Source organism: Aquila chrysaetos, chromosome 13 (genome assembly GCF_900496995.4).
Source record: "Aquila chrysaetos chrysaetos chromosome 13, bAquChr1.4, whole genome shotgun sequence".
Lineage (NCBI taxonomy): Eukaryota > Metazoa > Chordata > Aves > Accipitriformes > Accipitridae > Aquila > Aquila chrysaetos.
Genome location: NC_044016.1, coordinates 38153367 through 38170645, shown reverse-complemented (window position 1 = coordinate 38170645; position 17279 = coordinate 38153367). Strand labels below are relative to the sequence as shown.

The 17279-nt window shown below is 54.0% G+C and overlaps 1 protein-coding gene across 9 annotated transcripts in view; it reads left to right on the top strand.

Annotated features, from left to right (window-relative positions):
• The window catches only part of PEBP4 (phosphatidylethanolamine binding protein 4), an 80590-nt gene that overhangs the window by 39740 nt on the left and 23571 nt on the right, over positions 1-17279 (top strand). For 8 of the 9 annotated variants that reach the window (XM_030035379.2, XM_030035385.1, XM_030035381.2 and 5 more), the window contains one exon: positions 710-808. The exons of the other annotated variant lie outside the window; for it this stretch is intronic. In XM_030035379.2, coding sequence (XP_029891239.1) covers positions 710-808 — 99 coding nt within the window. The remainder of the gene's footprint in view (positions 1-709; positions 809-17279) is intronic. 9 annotated transcript variants of the gene reach the window in all.

The window sequence follows — 17279 nt, the reverse complement described above, 5'->3', positions numbered from 1 at the left end:
GATGCTGGGGGGCTGAGTCAGCATCATCCACGAGTCTTTGCTCTCTTTGCCCGGTTGCCATCGCCCAGGAGAGGTACTGGAGTTCCCGGGTACGTGGCGAGGCAGCGGCTTTGCCTTCTTGCAGCATCCCTGGTGCATCTTTTGGTTAGTTTGGGGTTTGTTAGGTAGAGCTTAGCATCTCGCAGCCACCCTCAGGGAGGCCGGGGCGTCCAGCCTGTCCCTGGCCACCGCCCCAGGGCTGGAGCTGTATTTGAATCCCCAAAATATCCCATCCCCCTCTCCCAGGGATTGCCATCCTCGGTGGAAAGTCCCCGGTGCTGTGGTGCATCGCTCTGCCCCGCGCCACTGTAGGATGTGGTTAGAGGATGGCTGGCAGGGGAGGAAATTCTCTTTGGTGTCTTTTATTTGGAGGTAGCAGAAAACCCCTGTTCTTCCTCTCTTTGAAGAGATTTAGATCACGAGGAGTAACCCGTCCCGAGCGGGTTTGTGGCCCTCGCGTTCCCCTGATGCATGTTCATCCCTCGCCTTCTCTGTGCATTTTGCATGAGCGCAACCGTCAAAGTGTGCATGCGTGGGAAAGTGTGAAAAAAAAAAAATATTTGGGGGGCTGATAAAACTCCTGGAGGGTTGCTCCTTGCTCGCAGGCCGTGGGTGCAAGCTCCCGGTCCCGCACACCGTGCCCATAGCGTTCTCCTCTCCTCTCTTGCAGAGCAAGAAGTACGTGCTGGTGCTGGTGGACCCCGATGCTCCCAGTAGAGCCAACCCCAGGAACCGCTTCTGGAGGCACTGGCTGGTCACCGACATCCCAGTGAGTCCCACTCCGTGGGGTCCGTATCTTGGGGTCCCAGCAGCGCGGGGCTTCCCCGAGCACTGGGGGGCATCGGGCGTTCCTGCCCCGCAGGGTTGGATTCCCACGGGATGCGTATCTCTCTCGGTACGGCAGCGTCTCGGTGAAATCCCGAAGGATGAGCGTTTTGGAGAGAAATGTAAATGGTGCTCGGTGTGTAGGTAGGGGAGTGCTTCCTCAGGCTATATAGAGCGAAGCTGGTCCAAAAATATTGCTGGGGTTTTTTTTTCTTCTTGTTCTTCTTCTAAGGAAATGCTGAAAAAAACCCGCTTTGAAAACTCCCCACCACCAGTTTTCTCTGCAGAGACAACCGGTCGTTTCAAACATCTCCTACTGCCGTTTATTTTTTTTTTGGTTAAAAAAGTGGTTTTGGTGAAAATCTCGCTGGTGCCAAATTTTCCCTTTCAATTTTTTTTTTTTTCTGAAAAAAGTGTTTCCAGCCTGGGGAAGCAAACAGGGGGAAAATGGGTTTGGATTCAATTCCTGCTGCTTCCCAGCTCCGTGGCCACAGGACAGACGGACGGGACAGACGGACGAGCCCTTACCCTGCAGTGGGGCATCGCTCCCGAACTGTCCCGGCATATCGCTGGTTTGCTTCCAGAAAGGTTTTGGAAAATCAGCTTGTTCCTCTCTTGCTTGCTTTTATCTTTTAAAAGATAAGGTGTTTCAGCCTTGAATCAATCTAACTAATAATCTTAGTACTAAAGTCTAATTAAGATATCAATTAATTTGCAGCATGCATTTAACAAGAAATATCTCGTCATTCTCCTCTATTATTCTCTGAAATTACTGCTAAGGGCTTTTTGTACAGATACCTTAATTAGACTTTTTATTGTTAATGGGAATATTGAGCAAATTAAAATTGGATATTAATACTTTCCATGAATTTTATAATTGGCTGAAAAATATAAAGCATTCAGAATAATTGCAGAGATTTGTGTACAGGGCTTTTTTTTTTTTAATCCTTCACAGAAACCCTTCTGCATTTCTAACAACAGGGTCCTGAAAGTCTCTCATTAATTTTAATATTTACTAAACGCAAAGAAGCCCAAGCTCTTGTTTTCCCTTCTGTACACAGATCCTTCTGAGGCTTTCGCTATTGCTAATTATTGTGTTTTTCTTTTCTTTTCTTTTCTTTTCTTTTTTTTTTTTTTTTGAGTATAAGATCATTTAAGCAAAGAAGGGAAATGCGGGATTAAAACCAGTTCACCGGCACAAATGGAAGGTGGTTTTTTCCCCGGCATTTGGGCGATTCAGTTTGTGGTATAAAAGGTCAGAAATCTCCTTGCCAGGCCATGCAGGAGGGGGAAAAAGGAGATTTTTGGGAAGGAGAAGGGCTTTCCCATCTCCAGGTGCCGCGTCTCTGCCAGGAATGGGGCTGACCCCAACCCCACCTATATCCTTAAGTATTTTCATCATGAGATAAATATATATATATATATATATATATATATATATATATATATATATGAGCAGGGAGTTGGCTTCAACGATCCTCATGGGTCCCTTCCAACTTGAGATACTCTGTGATTCTATGATATATTATATATAAAATATATATATTGATATGATATAGTACATATAGAAATATGTATAATGATATGATATATATCCCATATATATATATCACGTGTGTGTGTGTATATCTCTCCCTCATGTATACAGGCGCGTATACGCGTATAAATCTCCACCGCCCTGTAAGACACCACCAAACCCAGCATCATCCTCGCAGGGCCCCAGCACAAAATCACCTCGCCCCAGCCCCGAGGTGGGTCCCCATTGCCGGTGGGGTTGTGTGTGTTGGGGCGGGGGGTCCCAGCATCCCCCCCCCCCCGATTCCCCGAGGCCGCAGCCGGAGCTTTCCCAAAGCACCAGCCCCAAATCTCTTCTGCGAAGCCGGCGGCTCCGCGGGCTCCGACACATGGTGTCTCGTTGAAATGCAGATCGTTGGGGGGTATATGGAAGTCTTGGCTCCGAGGAGCTTCAGCTGACAGGCTTATTTGCACACTGGCTCTAAAATAACCGTGTAGGCTTTACATGACACCTTCTGTTGCTTTGGTGCAGAGAGGGGCTTTCAAGTGCCTTTCTCCGAGAGGGACGGGGCGGCCGGCGTGACGACCGGGGGGCTGCGAAAGCCCCCGCGCCCCGGCATCGCCCCGGCATCGCCCCGGCATCGCCGGGGCTTTGCCATCCCCAGGTTCGGAGGGACTCGGCTCTGGCAGCACTAAATGCCAGTATAGGTGCTGCAGTACCTTGGCACACCACCAAGTTTGGGATTCGGCTCTGAATTTGCTTTTCCAGGTGGGTTTCGGGATGGAGCATCCCATCCCCGCGGTGCCGCTCGCCGTTCCTTATCAGCCGCTGCTCTGCCGCTCCTCCGATTGTCAAACACGAGAGATGCTTTCACTCCCATTCAAAATAATTTAAATAAAAATGTTGCTACAAAGTGGAATAATATCTTTTGATGAATGTTTTTAAAGCCCTTTAGGTTTTCATGGTAATTTGCAGTGTAAAATTATTTAGAGATAAGAGCCAAATTAGCTCTTATAGGCGGAGGTCGATATGTCCCGTTATCCATGCAAGCAGTGTTTAAATATAATCAGCCTTTACTCTAATGCAGCATAATTGTTCATTTGAAATAGCTTTTTTTTTTTTTTACTCCATTCAATGAGTCATTAAAATATTCAAAGGATAATGCAGTGAATTGGAAATGAATTTATCACATTATCCTGTATATACTGTAGAGCATCAGGTAACTAGGCAGAGTCGGAACCAGTTTACAGAGAAATCCAGTAAACAAGGCTTTCCATTTTGTATTCAGCGGGGGAAAGAAAAAGAAGGGAGAAAATACTGCCCTTCAAATGGAAAGCTTTCCGTCTTTATTCCCCCTCCTTGGGGAGGAGGAAGGGGGAGGGAGAGAGCAGCAAATTTGTACTCCACTAAAGCCTCGCTGCTTTAACTTTATTTTTATCAAAATATGTTTGTAACAGAAAGTCGTTATGGAAACCAGTTCTGCCAGCCGGGAGAAATCCTGCGCCAGGCTGGAGCGGAGCGGGACCCACCGGGCGCTGCTGCCGCCCGGCACGGCTCGGCTCGCTCCGCCGACCCCTTCCCCGGCCGGGGGTGGTTGGGGAAACTGAGGCACAGAGCTGGTCGGAGACCAGTCCAGGGTCAGATAGGGGAAATACGTCAAGGCAGAGTTTGAAGGAGAGCCGTTCCCGCCCCATCGCCCATCACGATAAATGGCTTTTCTCCCCGCGGTGGGTGCGCTGGGGCGCAGCCCCCCCGCCCCCAGGAGCTGCGGTCGCTCCCGTGCCTTTGCAGAGTGGGGTGGGGAACCCATGGGTGCGGGACCGGGGGGTTCGGGTGCCGGGGGACCGTAGCATCCCTGCCCGGTCCCAGAGGTCCCGGCATCACCGGCGGTCCTCGCCCGCAGTGTTTGGTCCTGCGGTTGTGTTTGTCAGAGCATTTCTCCTTGCCGGTTGATAAACAGGCTCCGGGTTGCAAGTGTCACCATAGAAACAGGTGCTATCTTAAGCAAACAAGGGCTTTATTAACCTTAAAAGTTACGGGATTTTTGCACGATTAGAGGCTGGGAAGAGAGCTGCGGGGGGCCGGCTGCTCGCCCACGCGTGTGGCCCTGCACCCTGCCCCAGCAAACGTCCCTGTCCCCATCCCAAAGGGACACTGGTGCACGTGCTCTAAACCAAACTTTTCCCCTGTAGCGTGTTTATACAGCACACGGTATGGGGGTCAAGCTTATCCAAAATGCTTGGATTTATTAAAATTAATAGAGAGCAGCTGCTAATTGCCGGCTGCTGTTATTTCTGCTTCTCGGCTGCTGGGTGAAGCGCCGTACGGACACGCCGGGGACGTTTTTGCAGAACTCTTGCGATCCGGGCGCGTTCAGCATCCCAGCAGTGCCAGCTGCGGCCAGCGAGGAGAAAAATCTTGTAGGGGCAGGGAATGCTTTTTAGTGGGTTAATTGTTTAGCGGGGAACAAAAAAATCAGCTTTTGGGTATCCTGCGGGCAGGAGGGATCCCTGTTTTGGGAGATGCCGGAATGCCAGGGCAGGTTACCCCACCTGCACCGGGCCTGATCCTGTTGCCATCCAGCATCCCCGGTTCCCGTGCTGCTGGCTGGCTCTGCGACGCCGTGGGATCGCCGATCCCCGCTGTGCCGGTGGGACCCTCCGCCTCCGTCGGGGGGACGGGGCAGATGTAATAGTTGGTGCGGCAGTGGTGTTCCTCCTCATGGGGGCCCTTTTGACTCTACTTTTGGGTGATTAAACCGAGGGTTTGAAAGGGAAAGAACAGAGAGAAAAGTGGTTTTAATTGATGACTTGGCTCCTTGGAATAGTCAGTTCCGCGGTGTGAGTTTCTGTTGCTGCTTGTTAATGAAGCCTTTATTAATGAAAGAAAAAAAACCTAGGGAAAACCAAAATAAGCAGAAGAGGTAGCTGCTTGGGTGTAGTTTTCTTTGCGCTTCAAGCTTCTTTGGTCCTCCATAGGCACGTGGCAAGGTCGAGTCCCCCCGAAATGCCAGCAGCGGTGGGAGCCTCGGCACTGCCGCGTTTGCCAGGACCCGGCACCAGCCCCTGGGGCACGTGTTTCCCTAGTGAGGTTTGTGTTGAACAGGTTTCCCGTGAGCAGTATCCCAAGTTGAGTGTCAACTGCTATTATTCATGTTCTGCAGACAGATGGGGTTTAATTGCTGTTACTGTCAGGCGCTCTGCAAATATCATATGAAAAGGGCTTTCTGGCTAATTGTTTTAAAATAAAAGTTCAGAAACGATGTATAGAAATTATAGTTCAAATGTGTTTTAAAGAGCAAACTGTTTATATTACCTTTAAACATAGTCTTTAGTCAACAGCATTAGGATGAGCGAGTGAGCGTACGATGCAATGCCATCCTAGGGCCTGCGACGCCGGAATGATCTGGGAGCAGTAACGTACTGCTGTGGGAAAACCACCACCAAAGCGTGACTGGCCCGAGCTGTGGGAGAACAGAGCTGCCTAGCTGGGGAATTTCTCGGGCAGCGTCAGGGGGAAAGTGCTGCCTTCACCGGGCTGCGGCCGAGGAAAAGAGAGAAGGGAGCTGGGGGAAGGCCAGAGCCCCCGGGACGAGCAAGCGGTGGGGAAAGGTCTCTTTGCACAAGAGCACCTGGTTGCACGAGCACATGTGTTTGCACAAGTGTGTACCTTTGCACAAGGATATGTTTGCACGAGTATGTATCTTTGCACAAGCGCACGTGTTTGCACAAGGCCATCGCAGTCATAAGCCACGTCCTCGCACCTCCTTGCAGCCTGTGCTAACCCGTTGCAGCCGCTCACGCTGCAGGGAACCCCCCGCCCCGCATTTCTTTTTCCACTCGTGATGCAACGGCACGACTCCGGCAAACCTTGCTCTGCCGCCGGGATATGGTCCGAGAGCAGCCTGTCCTTGCTCTGCCCTTTGCCACCGTGGTCCGTCAGTCCGGGGGTGCTCCGTTCCTTCCCCGTGCTCTGCCCGGGGGAAATTTGGTCTGCAAATCCCCGGTGCGCAAGAGGGTTAAACTCTCTTTGCGTCCCCGCAAACCCCGGCTCTGCATGAGCTGCTGCTCGGGCTTATGCTCGCCTGCCTTGTAATTAATGCTCCCAGGTAATTACACTCCCAAACCCCTTGAAAAGCTGCCACTAAGCAATTCCCCCTGGGACACAAGAAGCGCTGAAAGCACACGGGGGGGATGTGTTACGGCTCTGCTGTGTCTTGGGGAACAGCCACCCCGCAGCGGGGACAGGGCTCCGTCACGGGGACCGAGCACGCTTTTTCTTGCTGCAGCCCATTTTGGGGTCAGGAGGAAAAGGGGAAAGCACCAGGCACCCCAACACCTCTAGTTCCCTGCCCTCATCCCTCACCACCGAGCCATCCTCCTCCTCCACCCTGCTCTGGGCACCCCGCGCCCGGCTCAACCCCCCCGGGCGATGCAGCACCTTCTTCTTCTGCACACACGATGCCGAGCAAAGCGCTCGGGGCTGCGCTCGGGATGACAGGCTCTGCACAGACGTGCATTATATGATTATTATCATTATATTGCCAAGGATCCATGATGAGCGAGGTGGTTACGACAGCTACAAAGAGGCTTTTGTAAGCAGGGGCTGCTCGCTGCTCGCAGTTTTTTCCGCTCAGCCCTGCACGGCCCAGCCCCGTCCCGCGGATGCTCTTGGCTTTGCTCAGGCCCTGCCGTTGCATAGGGGTGAATTTAGGGTGAAGCCACGGTACTAAAGCATTCAGCGTCCAGAAACCTGTCTGTTTTGGGGGTTATTTGGGATGTTTTTAATGTGCGAGACACGCGGTTTGTTGCGCTCGCTGGGAGCTGCCCCGTGAATTGGTCCCTCTGCCTTCATCTCCGCAGCAGGTACCGTCGTTATACAGATGGGAATTAAGGTTTTTTCCTCGATGCTTCTATTTCATTTAACATGCAAAGGCTAATAATTTGTCACAATTCAATAAAGCAGAGGTTACAAACACTCTCGCTGCTGTTTATTTAAATGATGGTTTGTTAATTAGCTCCTCTTAACGAGGAGAGAATAAATCAGATAAAACGTACCAAAACGGTATGGAGATATTTTGCAGATTAATTTTATTTTCCAGCTGAGATGCTCCCGGCACCCAGCGTGCACGGGCTCCCGGCTCTGTCCCAGCCTGCTTCCCGAGCCGCGGTGCAGCTATCGGTGTGCGGAGTCACATCGTGGCACCGCTCAGCCCCGGCTGATGCTCTGTCTCGTCGTGTCTCGCTCACCACGGGTCCAAAAAGGACTTTTCTGGCTCTTTTCTGCTGCTGGGCTCTGTCCCTCCGGCCTGGCCGTGGCGGTGGCTGACCCTGTGGCACGCCGCGTTTCCCTCTGGTTCGGCTCGCCGTTTGTTTAGTCTAAGGCGGATGAAGGGGGAAAATAAAAGTTAGATCAAGAATAAAGTTTCGCCGATGCAATTGGGAGTTCGGGGCAGGTTTACCCATCACCGTCAGCCAGAGCTGAGCTCCGATTTCATCGCTGGCCCCGTGGAGAGCACTTAGCTCCCATCGGCGTTGTGTCCCCGCCACCCCGGGGATGTTTCATATATAGTCTATGAAACGTGTCAGGGGACGGGATGTCTTGCAAACTCTTGTCCGCATCCCCCCGCGAGCATCCGGGGATCCCCGCAGCGATGGCCGGAGGAGAGTGGCAGGGTTGTGCGTTCGCCGGGTCTACCTTGCGGAAGAGACGCTAATCAATGATTAATCGGGCATGTGTGGTTGTGTGGGAGCGATTTGTGTTGGAGGAGGGAACTCCTACAGCACCCCGGTCATGAATCATTTGAAAGGCAAATTTGTGCAGTTACCAAGGGAACGGAAGAAAGGAAGGGACTTCCCTTGCCGAAATGACTCGCGCTCTGATGCGGCTGAGAAAATCGCTCCAAAAAAAAAATAAAAAAAAAAAGGGAAAAAAAAAAAAAAAGGGGAAAAAAAAAAAAAGAGTCGAAGCTGTGACTAAGCAGCAGAAGTTATGTAAAGCGCTCGCTGGGAAGTGCAGGGGAGGGACAGCACATCCTGCCGCTGCCCACGGCGGTGGCGGGGGGCGGCCGTCGGCCCCCTTCTCGCCTCCCCGGGGAGCGGGGGCGAAGCCGCGCCGGCTGGCCTGCTCCTCGCCTCTTGCCCTTGCTCATGCAGGTGCTTATAAAGGCTGGGCACCCTGCCTCGGTGCCCACGCTGGAGTGGGGCATCGTCCCCGGGGCTGGGACCAGGCACCCGCATCCCACACCTCCGCATCACCCTCGGTCGCGGGTCCCCGGGGAGTGGGTGCTGCAGCCGGCGTTGCACCGGGAAAACGTCCTTGCTCCGGCCCGGGGGGGGAGTTTTGGGGTGTTCTGGGGGATGCTGCGCCCCGCCGTGTGCTGCGGTATCACCCGTCAGCCGGACGGGCGCGTGGAGCCGGGCTGTTTCCATAGGGAACGGGAGGATGCGGGAAATGATGCTGCGAACTTCGCGCGAGGTGATGCTCTCGGTGGCAGCCAATTCGGCACGTCTCTGCCGGGGCCGGGGCCGGGCTCGTGGTCGAGGGTGGGATCCTCTGCTCTGCTCCCTGTGGGCGCTCAGGCAAGGGCCAAATGCTCGGTTTGGGGCTTGGCATGGAAATTTCATGGTGCTTGGCATCCAAATTTAATGGTGCTCGGCACCCGAATTTAACGGTGCTCGGCATCCAAATTTAATGGTGCTCGGTACCCGAATTTAACGGTGCTCGGCATCCAAATTTAATGGTGCTCGGTACCCGAATTTAACGGTGCTCGGCATCCAAATTTAATGGTGCTCGCCCAAATTTAGGGATGCTCGCCCAAATTTAGGGATGCTCCTCCAAAGGACGTAAAAGCACGTGCACGGCAGAGGCACCGACCGCTCCTCCGTGGCAAGGGGACGGGCGAGGCACAAACACGCACCTTAAAAACTCAGAAATCTGGTTTCCCTCTGAAAATGCAACCCCGGGGCTGCGCAAGGGGGAGCACCAAAGACCCGGGGCCGCGGCAGCGAGATCCGCAGCAGCATCTCGGCAGAGCCCCAGCCACGCCGGGAAGATGCTTGGGATCTTTCCAGCTTCCGCTCGGGAGCCCCCGAGCCCGGCGGGGAGCCGCAATATCTCCCGAAAAGGGAATGCAGAGGCAGCTGCACGGTGAAGGAAAACCCTCTCCCTGCCCTCCCCTGGTGCCACAGACAACCGGTGTCTGAGCGATTAGTCACCGCGATAGCGCCGAGGCTTCCCTCCTCCACAGCAGAGCCTGTCCCCCCACACAGGCAAGCCAGCTGAATGCTTAATTGGAGTTCCTCACACCTACCGGGGTGTAGCCTTAAACGAAGTGACAGCGCGATCAAAGCGCTGGAGTCAGACCCTGGGAGCTGCGGGTTGCTATGGAGTTTCTGGCTTCTGATTTTAAAAGAAAGGGAAGAAAAAAAAAAAATTATATCTATCTATCTATCTCTATATCTATGTCGCAATCCCAACCCCAAACCTGCGGATGCTGCCGGCGGAGCAGCGCGGTTGGGGCAGGGAGGCTGCGGGGCTGGTCCTTGGAGGGGGGTCTCCTCCTCGATGGGGTGCTCGACCCCAAAAAGGTGCTTTCTGCCCCGTAAAGCTGACAGCAGAGCCAAAGCAGATTTGGTAGTGGTTAAGAAACCCTGTGAGGCTCCTGCATCGTGTGTATGGGGAGGGGGTAGGAAAGCTCAGCGTGGCAGAGAGCATCCCACGGGATCCAGCCGAGGCTTTTACTCCCTGATTACTTTTGGGACCGTCTCAGATGCATCAGGAAAGTCACCAGCAAACACGTCCCCAGGGTGGGAGGCCTGTCCCTGCGCCAGCCCCCGCGGCTGGGTTAGCTCACCTGGAGGTGGCAGGGCTGGAGTTTGACCAAAGGATTAATTTTTTCTGTCTGAAATTTACAGTGAGGACATTAAGCTGATTAAAGCCGGTTTCTCACCCCGGTGAGGCCACGCACCGCGGTCTGCTTTGATCAGTCAGGGGACAGTGATGCAGCGGGACCCCCATAGATGGGGATGCCCGTGTCCCCCTGCTCTGTAGCACCCCATCACCCATCACCTACGGCTTCGTATTCCTCCGAAAGATGTTTGGGCTTAACTTTCAGAGGCCTTAAATTGCAGTGAGTGGGTACCGGGACCTGAGCCCCCGACGCTGCCCATCGCCTGGGGGAGCTGGGAGATTGGCTTTCGTTCAGGAGAGGGAAATTACAGCTTCATTCCCGTCAGGAACAACTTCTCTTCCCCAAAACAGAGGCACCAGGCAGGAGAGAAACAGGATATCGTTTGTGGTTTCATGAAAAAGTCATCTTTTTTTTTTTCATTCTTGTCGCTTTGGGTTCTATTTAAAATTTGGGTATTCTGAGACAGAAAGTTATTTCAAAAGGGCAAAAACGTGTCAAGTTCCAGAAAAGGGTGAAATCAGCTCGATGGCAGCTTTTTTTTTTTGGAAACACAGTTCTCTCCCAAATCCTCCCAGATCGGTGCCGTGGCTGGCGCAGGATCTGGCCCCATCCCGCTCCATCCTGCCCTTGCTTCGGTGCTGCGCGAAGGAGCATCCCTGGTACCAAAATGCTATTTTTTTCACCCCAATCCCTCCACCAGCTGTTGGCCCGGGGGATTTGCAACCCGCCGCCGTGCCGGGGCCTCTCCGCTGCCTTGAGCCCGACCCCAGATACCTGCGCGTGGGCAGGGACGATCGTTGAAGCCCCATCGATCCCGTCTGCCAACCGCCCAGCGCTGCCCCAGCAAAAGGGCCCTTCATCGATAAAGCATCAACTCTTGCAGGGTGCTACCGGCAGGCTTAAAAAGATCATCTCGAAGCGAGGGCTTTTGGTTCTCACCGATTAATTAGTGCATTGTAAATGACTCGGAAAGGAGGTGACCGGTAAATGCGAGAGCAATTAAATCTGCAGCGCCCGTGCCCCTCCGACCCCTCTCCCGACGCATCGATCTCGCTCGGCAGCCTCTGGGGGAGCGATGGGGTGGGCTGAGTCGGGATCGCATCCCACTGGCATTGGGAAAAGAGGCTTTTCCCAGGCTGGGATCCACTTCTGCCTCTCCAGGCAGGCGCAGCTGGCCGGCTCACCTCTCCCCTGCAAAATGCAATGGGTTTATTCCCCGCTGTTTCTGAACGAGGGCCGGAACAAGGTAGGAGAGCGAGGAAAACCCTCCGCTGGCTTCCCTTGATGAACTGAGCTAATTTCTCTCTTAATGGTTAGCTACTGAGCTGAATGTGAGGCTTTCCTCCTGCACAGCAAACCCTCTCCCACACACAGACAAATAGGCTGAATATTTAATTGGAATTCCTCACACCTACAGGGTAAAGCCTTGTCAGTAGAAATATAGCCCATCGCCAGCTGGCATCCCCGCACGCCACCCACCTTATCTCTTAAAAAGAAATCCCTCCCCGTCCTCCTCCCTTCGCCACACACCCACGGGCCCCCCCCCTCGGCCGTGGGAGGATGCTGCCCCCCCGATGCTGGCCCCCGCTCCCCGGGGTGCCGTCTCGGGGACGGGGATGCTGTGGGAGGGTGCTCGGGCAGAGCCTGTCCCGATGGCCGTGGTGCCAGGAGAGATGCCCGTTGCCCATCATCTGCTGTACCGCGAAGGCACAACCCTCACCGGACCAGCCCGGATAGAGCTGCTGGAGCAAGATTCGCCCCCCCCCGGGGGACAGCGGGGACCCCGCTGCGGTCCCAGGGTGGTGGCAGGGGACCGAGAGCAGCAGAGGGCACTGCCGATCTGTCTGCCCACACCTTGCCCTGCCAGTGCCAGCGTGACGAAATGCTGGGCGAAGCGTTGCCCGATATTCCGGGAGAGCAGGCAGCGTGCCCGGGGTGGTGGTTGGCAGGGGGGTGTGCAAGCCCCCCGTTTGCAAGCCCCGGGGCCTCCCAGGTGGGAAGACCACCGTGCCCGCTCCCGAAAATGACTTTCTTTCCCTTCCTCATTCTGTCCCAACCGGCGTGGGATGTAACCCTGCGGCATCGAGTGCTGCCGTCGAGTTGATGGGGATGCGGGAGCTGAAGCCCTGCCTGCAAGGTGCCCCCATCCCGGTGGGCAGGGCATGGGCTGGGGCTCTGGGCAATCCCTTGTGGCTGCAAGTGCTGATACCCCAGCCCAGAGGAATCCCTCAATTCAGATTTTCCAGGGATGGCTGAAGCCGGCGGTTGATAGGGGACGAGGAGGGAGCCCGTGTCCTTCCCGTGCGCCAGCCCGGGGAGCCGCCGGGTGCGAAGGCAGAATGTGGCACTGGTCCCGCAGCAGCACGGCACGGCTGAAACCCTAACAAACCAGCCAGACCCTCGCCTTTTTTCCTGGAAAGATAAGGGATGGGGCTGTGCGCTCCCAGCTGGAGCACATGTGTGTGCACACACACACCAGAGAGTCGAGGTTTTGGGATCCCGCAGCTTCTGGGTGTGATGGAAGGGCAGAGATAGGCACTGGGCTGCTGGTGGAGGGGATGCTCAATCCCATTCGGGGATGCTCGATCCCATTTTGGGATATGCCTGCCTGACCGTCAGGGCTCCGGACCACCACGGAGATCACCGGGTCGGTGCCAGGGATGATGGCAGCTGTTGTTAACGCTGCCTGCCCTGCCCATGCCCCTTCCCACCTCTGCCCAGGGGTCTGCAAGAGCCCTTCATCCCGGGGTGCAGAGCCGGCTCCAGAGCATCCCTGGGCAGGGAGCTGGGGAGGGGGCAGCTGGGCTCGGCCCCCAGCCCAAGGGCTCTTCCCCAGGGATGCAGAGCCTCCAGTGCCATGGAGGAGGAGGAGGAGGAGGAGGAGGAGGAGGAGGGGGAGGGCAGCGGGTTGTGAGCCCTGGGTAGGGAAGGAGACGACAGCACCGTGCGCTGCCTTTTGTGCTGCTGGGCTCTGCTGGCGAGGGCGGCATTTGTATTGCCCCTCATCCCTCCAATATCTTCTTTGGTTTCTAACAGAATTGCTCTTTTCTTATCCCCTGTCTTTTCCTTTTTGTGCTTTCTCCCTTGCTCCTTCTCCTCGTACCTCTCTCATCCCAGGTTTCAAAGACCCCCCCCTCCATCCCCTGCAGGGACCTGCCGCCATCTGCGGTTTTCTTTCCCTTTCTTGTATTTTTTTTTAAAGTTTCCCCATGTCTTTGTCTTAACGAGCCAGGTTAAATATTCCATAATCAGTGTAATAATACACCTGGACTTGTTCGCGAGATATCTGCCTTTTGTACTGCGACAGGACATTAATAGTAATTATTCTGCTTTGTAATTGGAGCTTTAAATACTAATTCAAACAGCCAGAGGAAAACCAATTAGTGCTAATTTATCTCTATGTGTTTTGGAGAGCCTGTGTCTGTCATACTGTGAAGAAATAGGTTGGTAATTAGTACAGTTGGGTGGTAGATAGAAGTAATTATCAGATTCTTTCATGTTCTTTAAAGGAAAAAAAAAATCTAAAGGCTGCATGACTCTTCCTTTCCGATGAAGTTTGCACCTCGAAGGAAGGCAGTGCATGGTCCCAGCCAGCTCCAGGCTCGCCTGCTCTGCACGAGGCTCCCGGCCAGATCTTGTGGGCACCTCGTGCTGTACAAAGCGATGACCGATCCCGGGGACGGGATGCTTTGGGCACGGCCAGAGCATCCGAGGCTTCGCGCGCCGGGTTTAGCTCGGGCAGGGGCGGCGGGGTGTCCTCGGAGGCAGCGAGCGGCACCCACGCCGCGGGCGAACGCCGGTCGCAAAGGCGTCAATCGGCACGAGGAGCTGCGCCTTTGTGCGTGGCCGGAGGAACGCTCCCCGCATCCCGGGCATTGCCCTGGGGAATTGAGCCCTGCGCGGCGCGCTTGAGCCATACCCTGCTTCTCTGAGCTCTGCCAGCTGTGTTTGAGCCATACCTTATGCCTGTGAATCCTACCCTATGCGTTTGAGCCGTACTTTGTGTTTGAGCCATACCCTATGCGTTTGAGCCATACTTTGTGTGTTTGAGCTGTACTTTGTGTTTGAGCCATACCCTATGCGTTTGAGCCAGACCCTATGTGTTTGAACCAAAACCTATACATTCAAATCTTACCCTATGCGTATGAATGCTATCCTATGCATTTGAGCCATACTCCATGTTTATGGAACCTATCCTGTGCATTTGAGCCAGACGCTATGTATTTGAGCCAGACCTTATGTGTTTGAGCCAGACCTTGCGCGTTTGAGCCAGACCCTATGCGTTTGAGCCAGACCTTGTGCATTTTAGCTATACCCTATGCATTTGGGGGGACATCGGTGGTGGCCAAATGGCCTCTGTCCCCATCATCCCTGTCCCCATCGTCTCCTCCTGGTGCTCTCGCTTTGCTGCCCAGGAGGAAGCAGCAGGTTCCTCGAGGACGCTGGGCCCTGCCACATGCTGTTCTTTTTTTTTTTTTTTTTTCTTTGCTCTTACTGGATAAGAGGATCTCGAGGTTTTCTGGGCAGGGAGGATTTGGTTTGTGGTTACTTCGATCTCCCCCGCCATGTTGTGCTATTAAAAAAATAAATAATGCGTGGAGTAGTTGTTCACCCCATCAGGATGTCGGGCCGAGCCAGACCAGGAGTGCAGCAGGATCTGCAGGAATTCATTAATGGCCCATTCTGTATTTCCTTTTCTCTTTAAAAACCCAGTGGAGTTACCTTGGTAATAATAAAGTGCACGATTCCAGGAGGGAGGGAACAGATTCTTATTTTGATTAAACGGATTTCTCCTCCTCCCCTCCTTGCCCCTTTTATTCCTGCCAATTTAAAATTTTTGTTTAGGGAAAAAAAAATTATAAGCAAATGCTAATGATGGAAAAAAACACATTTTTTCAAGGGAGGGGAGAAAATGCCATTGGAAATCTTCTATGTGAAGAGATGCCGGGGGGCACAATATATCAAAGAAAATATAATACACCCAGGTTAAAACTAATGATTGCCATATAATTAGATGTGAACCATTGTGCTATAAATGTGTATTCTTCAGCGTGCTGTGATTTTACTGTAAAAGAGAGAGAGAGAGTGAGCGCGAGAGAGAGCGCACAAGAGAAAGAAAGACAGAAAAACACAGAACCCAGCAACATACTATAAAAAGCACTCTGTTGACTTTTCTGCTGTTTAGTATTCCTTGCCCGTACTCCCCCGGGAGTATGTAATTAGTGCTTTATGAAGAGTGCATTTAAAGCAGTTTAATATTCACCTCATTCAGTCTGAAACAATGTGATCACTGCTTAGACAAATCACTGCTCCTTACTGACATCCTCTGTCAGTACATTACCTCTGAAAAGACCTTTCAAGAGGCTTGGATGTTAATTAGTTGTCTATCATGTATAAACAGAGCAGTGAGCAGAAGGGCTGCACCAGGCCAAAGACACAGAGGGAAATACTGGAAATACTTTTTTCTTTTTTTTTTTCCCTCCCCCTTTAATGAAAATTCCTGGCTTTCTCGTCCTCCGCTCCCCAGTTTGCTGGCGCTTCGCAGAGTTTTGCGTGGCCTGGAGTGGAGCCTGGGTTTCCCTGCCGCTGGGTGCCCTCCCAGGGATGCTGAGCCAGCCTGGCCCCACGGCTCTCTGCTGCCCTGGCTCTGCAGGCAAGGGGCTGCTGGACCCCGGCCGGCCCGTGGAGCATCCTCCGCTCTGGCCGGGCACCTGCTGAGCTGCCCTGCTGCCCTGCGAAGTGTGAGCATCCCAGCCCGCATCCCAGCCCTACAACCTGGTCCTTGCATCCCAGTGTGACAGCCCAACCCTGTATCCCAGGGCTGCATCCCAACCCTGCATCCCAGCCTTGCTTCCCCTTGCTACATCCCAGCCCTGCATCCCAACCCTACACCCCAGCCCTGCATCCCAGCCCTGCTTCCCTGTGCTATATCCCAGCCCTGCATCCCAATCCTACATCCCAGTGCTACATCTCAACCCCGCATCCCAACCCTGCATCCCAACCCTACCTGCCAGCCCAGCATCCCTGTGCTACATCCTGGCCCTGTATCCCGGTCCTGTATCCCATCCCGCAGGTGCTTTCCCAAGCAGACAGGGATACTCAGCTGAATTCCCCTTGGCTGTTCAGCCCTGCATTGCTGTTCCATTTGGAAGTGTGAAGCTGCCGTACTTCGTTGAACGTGGAAGCGCCCCAGCCTAACGAGCTGGCCGAGCCGCTCGACGGGATGGGCTAGGGGACCCTCAATCTCTCAAAGCAGCACCTCACCGTGGTTAGGGATATTCCCATCGGGACATGGGCATGGCAATGCCGCAGGGCTGGGGATGGGACCAGGCACCTGCCAGTGCGGGAAGGTGCTTTAATCCCAGCACTGACACCAGTTTAGTGACTGAACATGCTGAACTAGTGCTTCTGCACCTATAAAATGTGGTTACTGACACCCACCCACTTTCCTAACATGCTTGGAAATGAATGGATGGAAAATACTATAGGAAAAGGAAGTACTGCTATTTAAAACGGAGTTTAGCTTAGCACAGTGGCTTTACCCAGTGCAAAGCCCCGTTGGTTTGCTGCGGTGCTCGCTTTATTGATGCTGATAAGCAGTTCTCGCTGGAAGGGATGCGCTGGCTGTCGCAGCCCTCCTCCATGGCACCAGCACGGGGCGACGAGGGATGAGGGAGCGGGTGGGAGACCTGGCTTAGACACGCTTATTGCACCCCAAAGAGGTTCTTTAGCGGTTCAAAGCGATTCTTTCCATTTTCCGTTGCTGCGCCCTGCCATCCCAGGTAAAATGTCTGGCAGATGACGGTGGCTGCCTCACCCTGCCTGCCCCCAGCTTTATCTTCTCAGGGAAATCCAGCAGATTGGGGGCAGCGCCAGGCCCCGCTGTGCATCGCTCGTCCCCCATCCAGCCGCACGCCTGCAAGGATGCTCCCCACGCTACCCATGGGCTGCCAGCCCCGAGCCCTCCTTCCCCGGGACAGCTTGTCC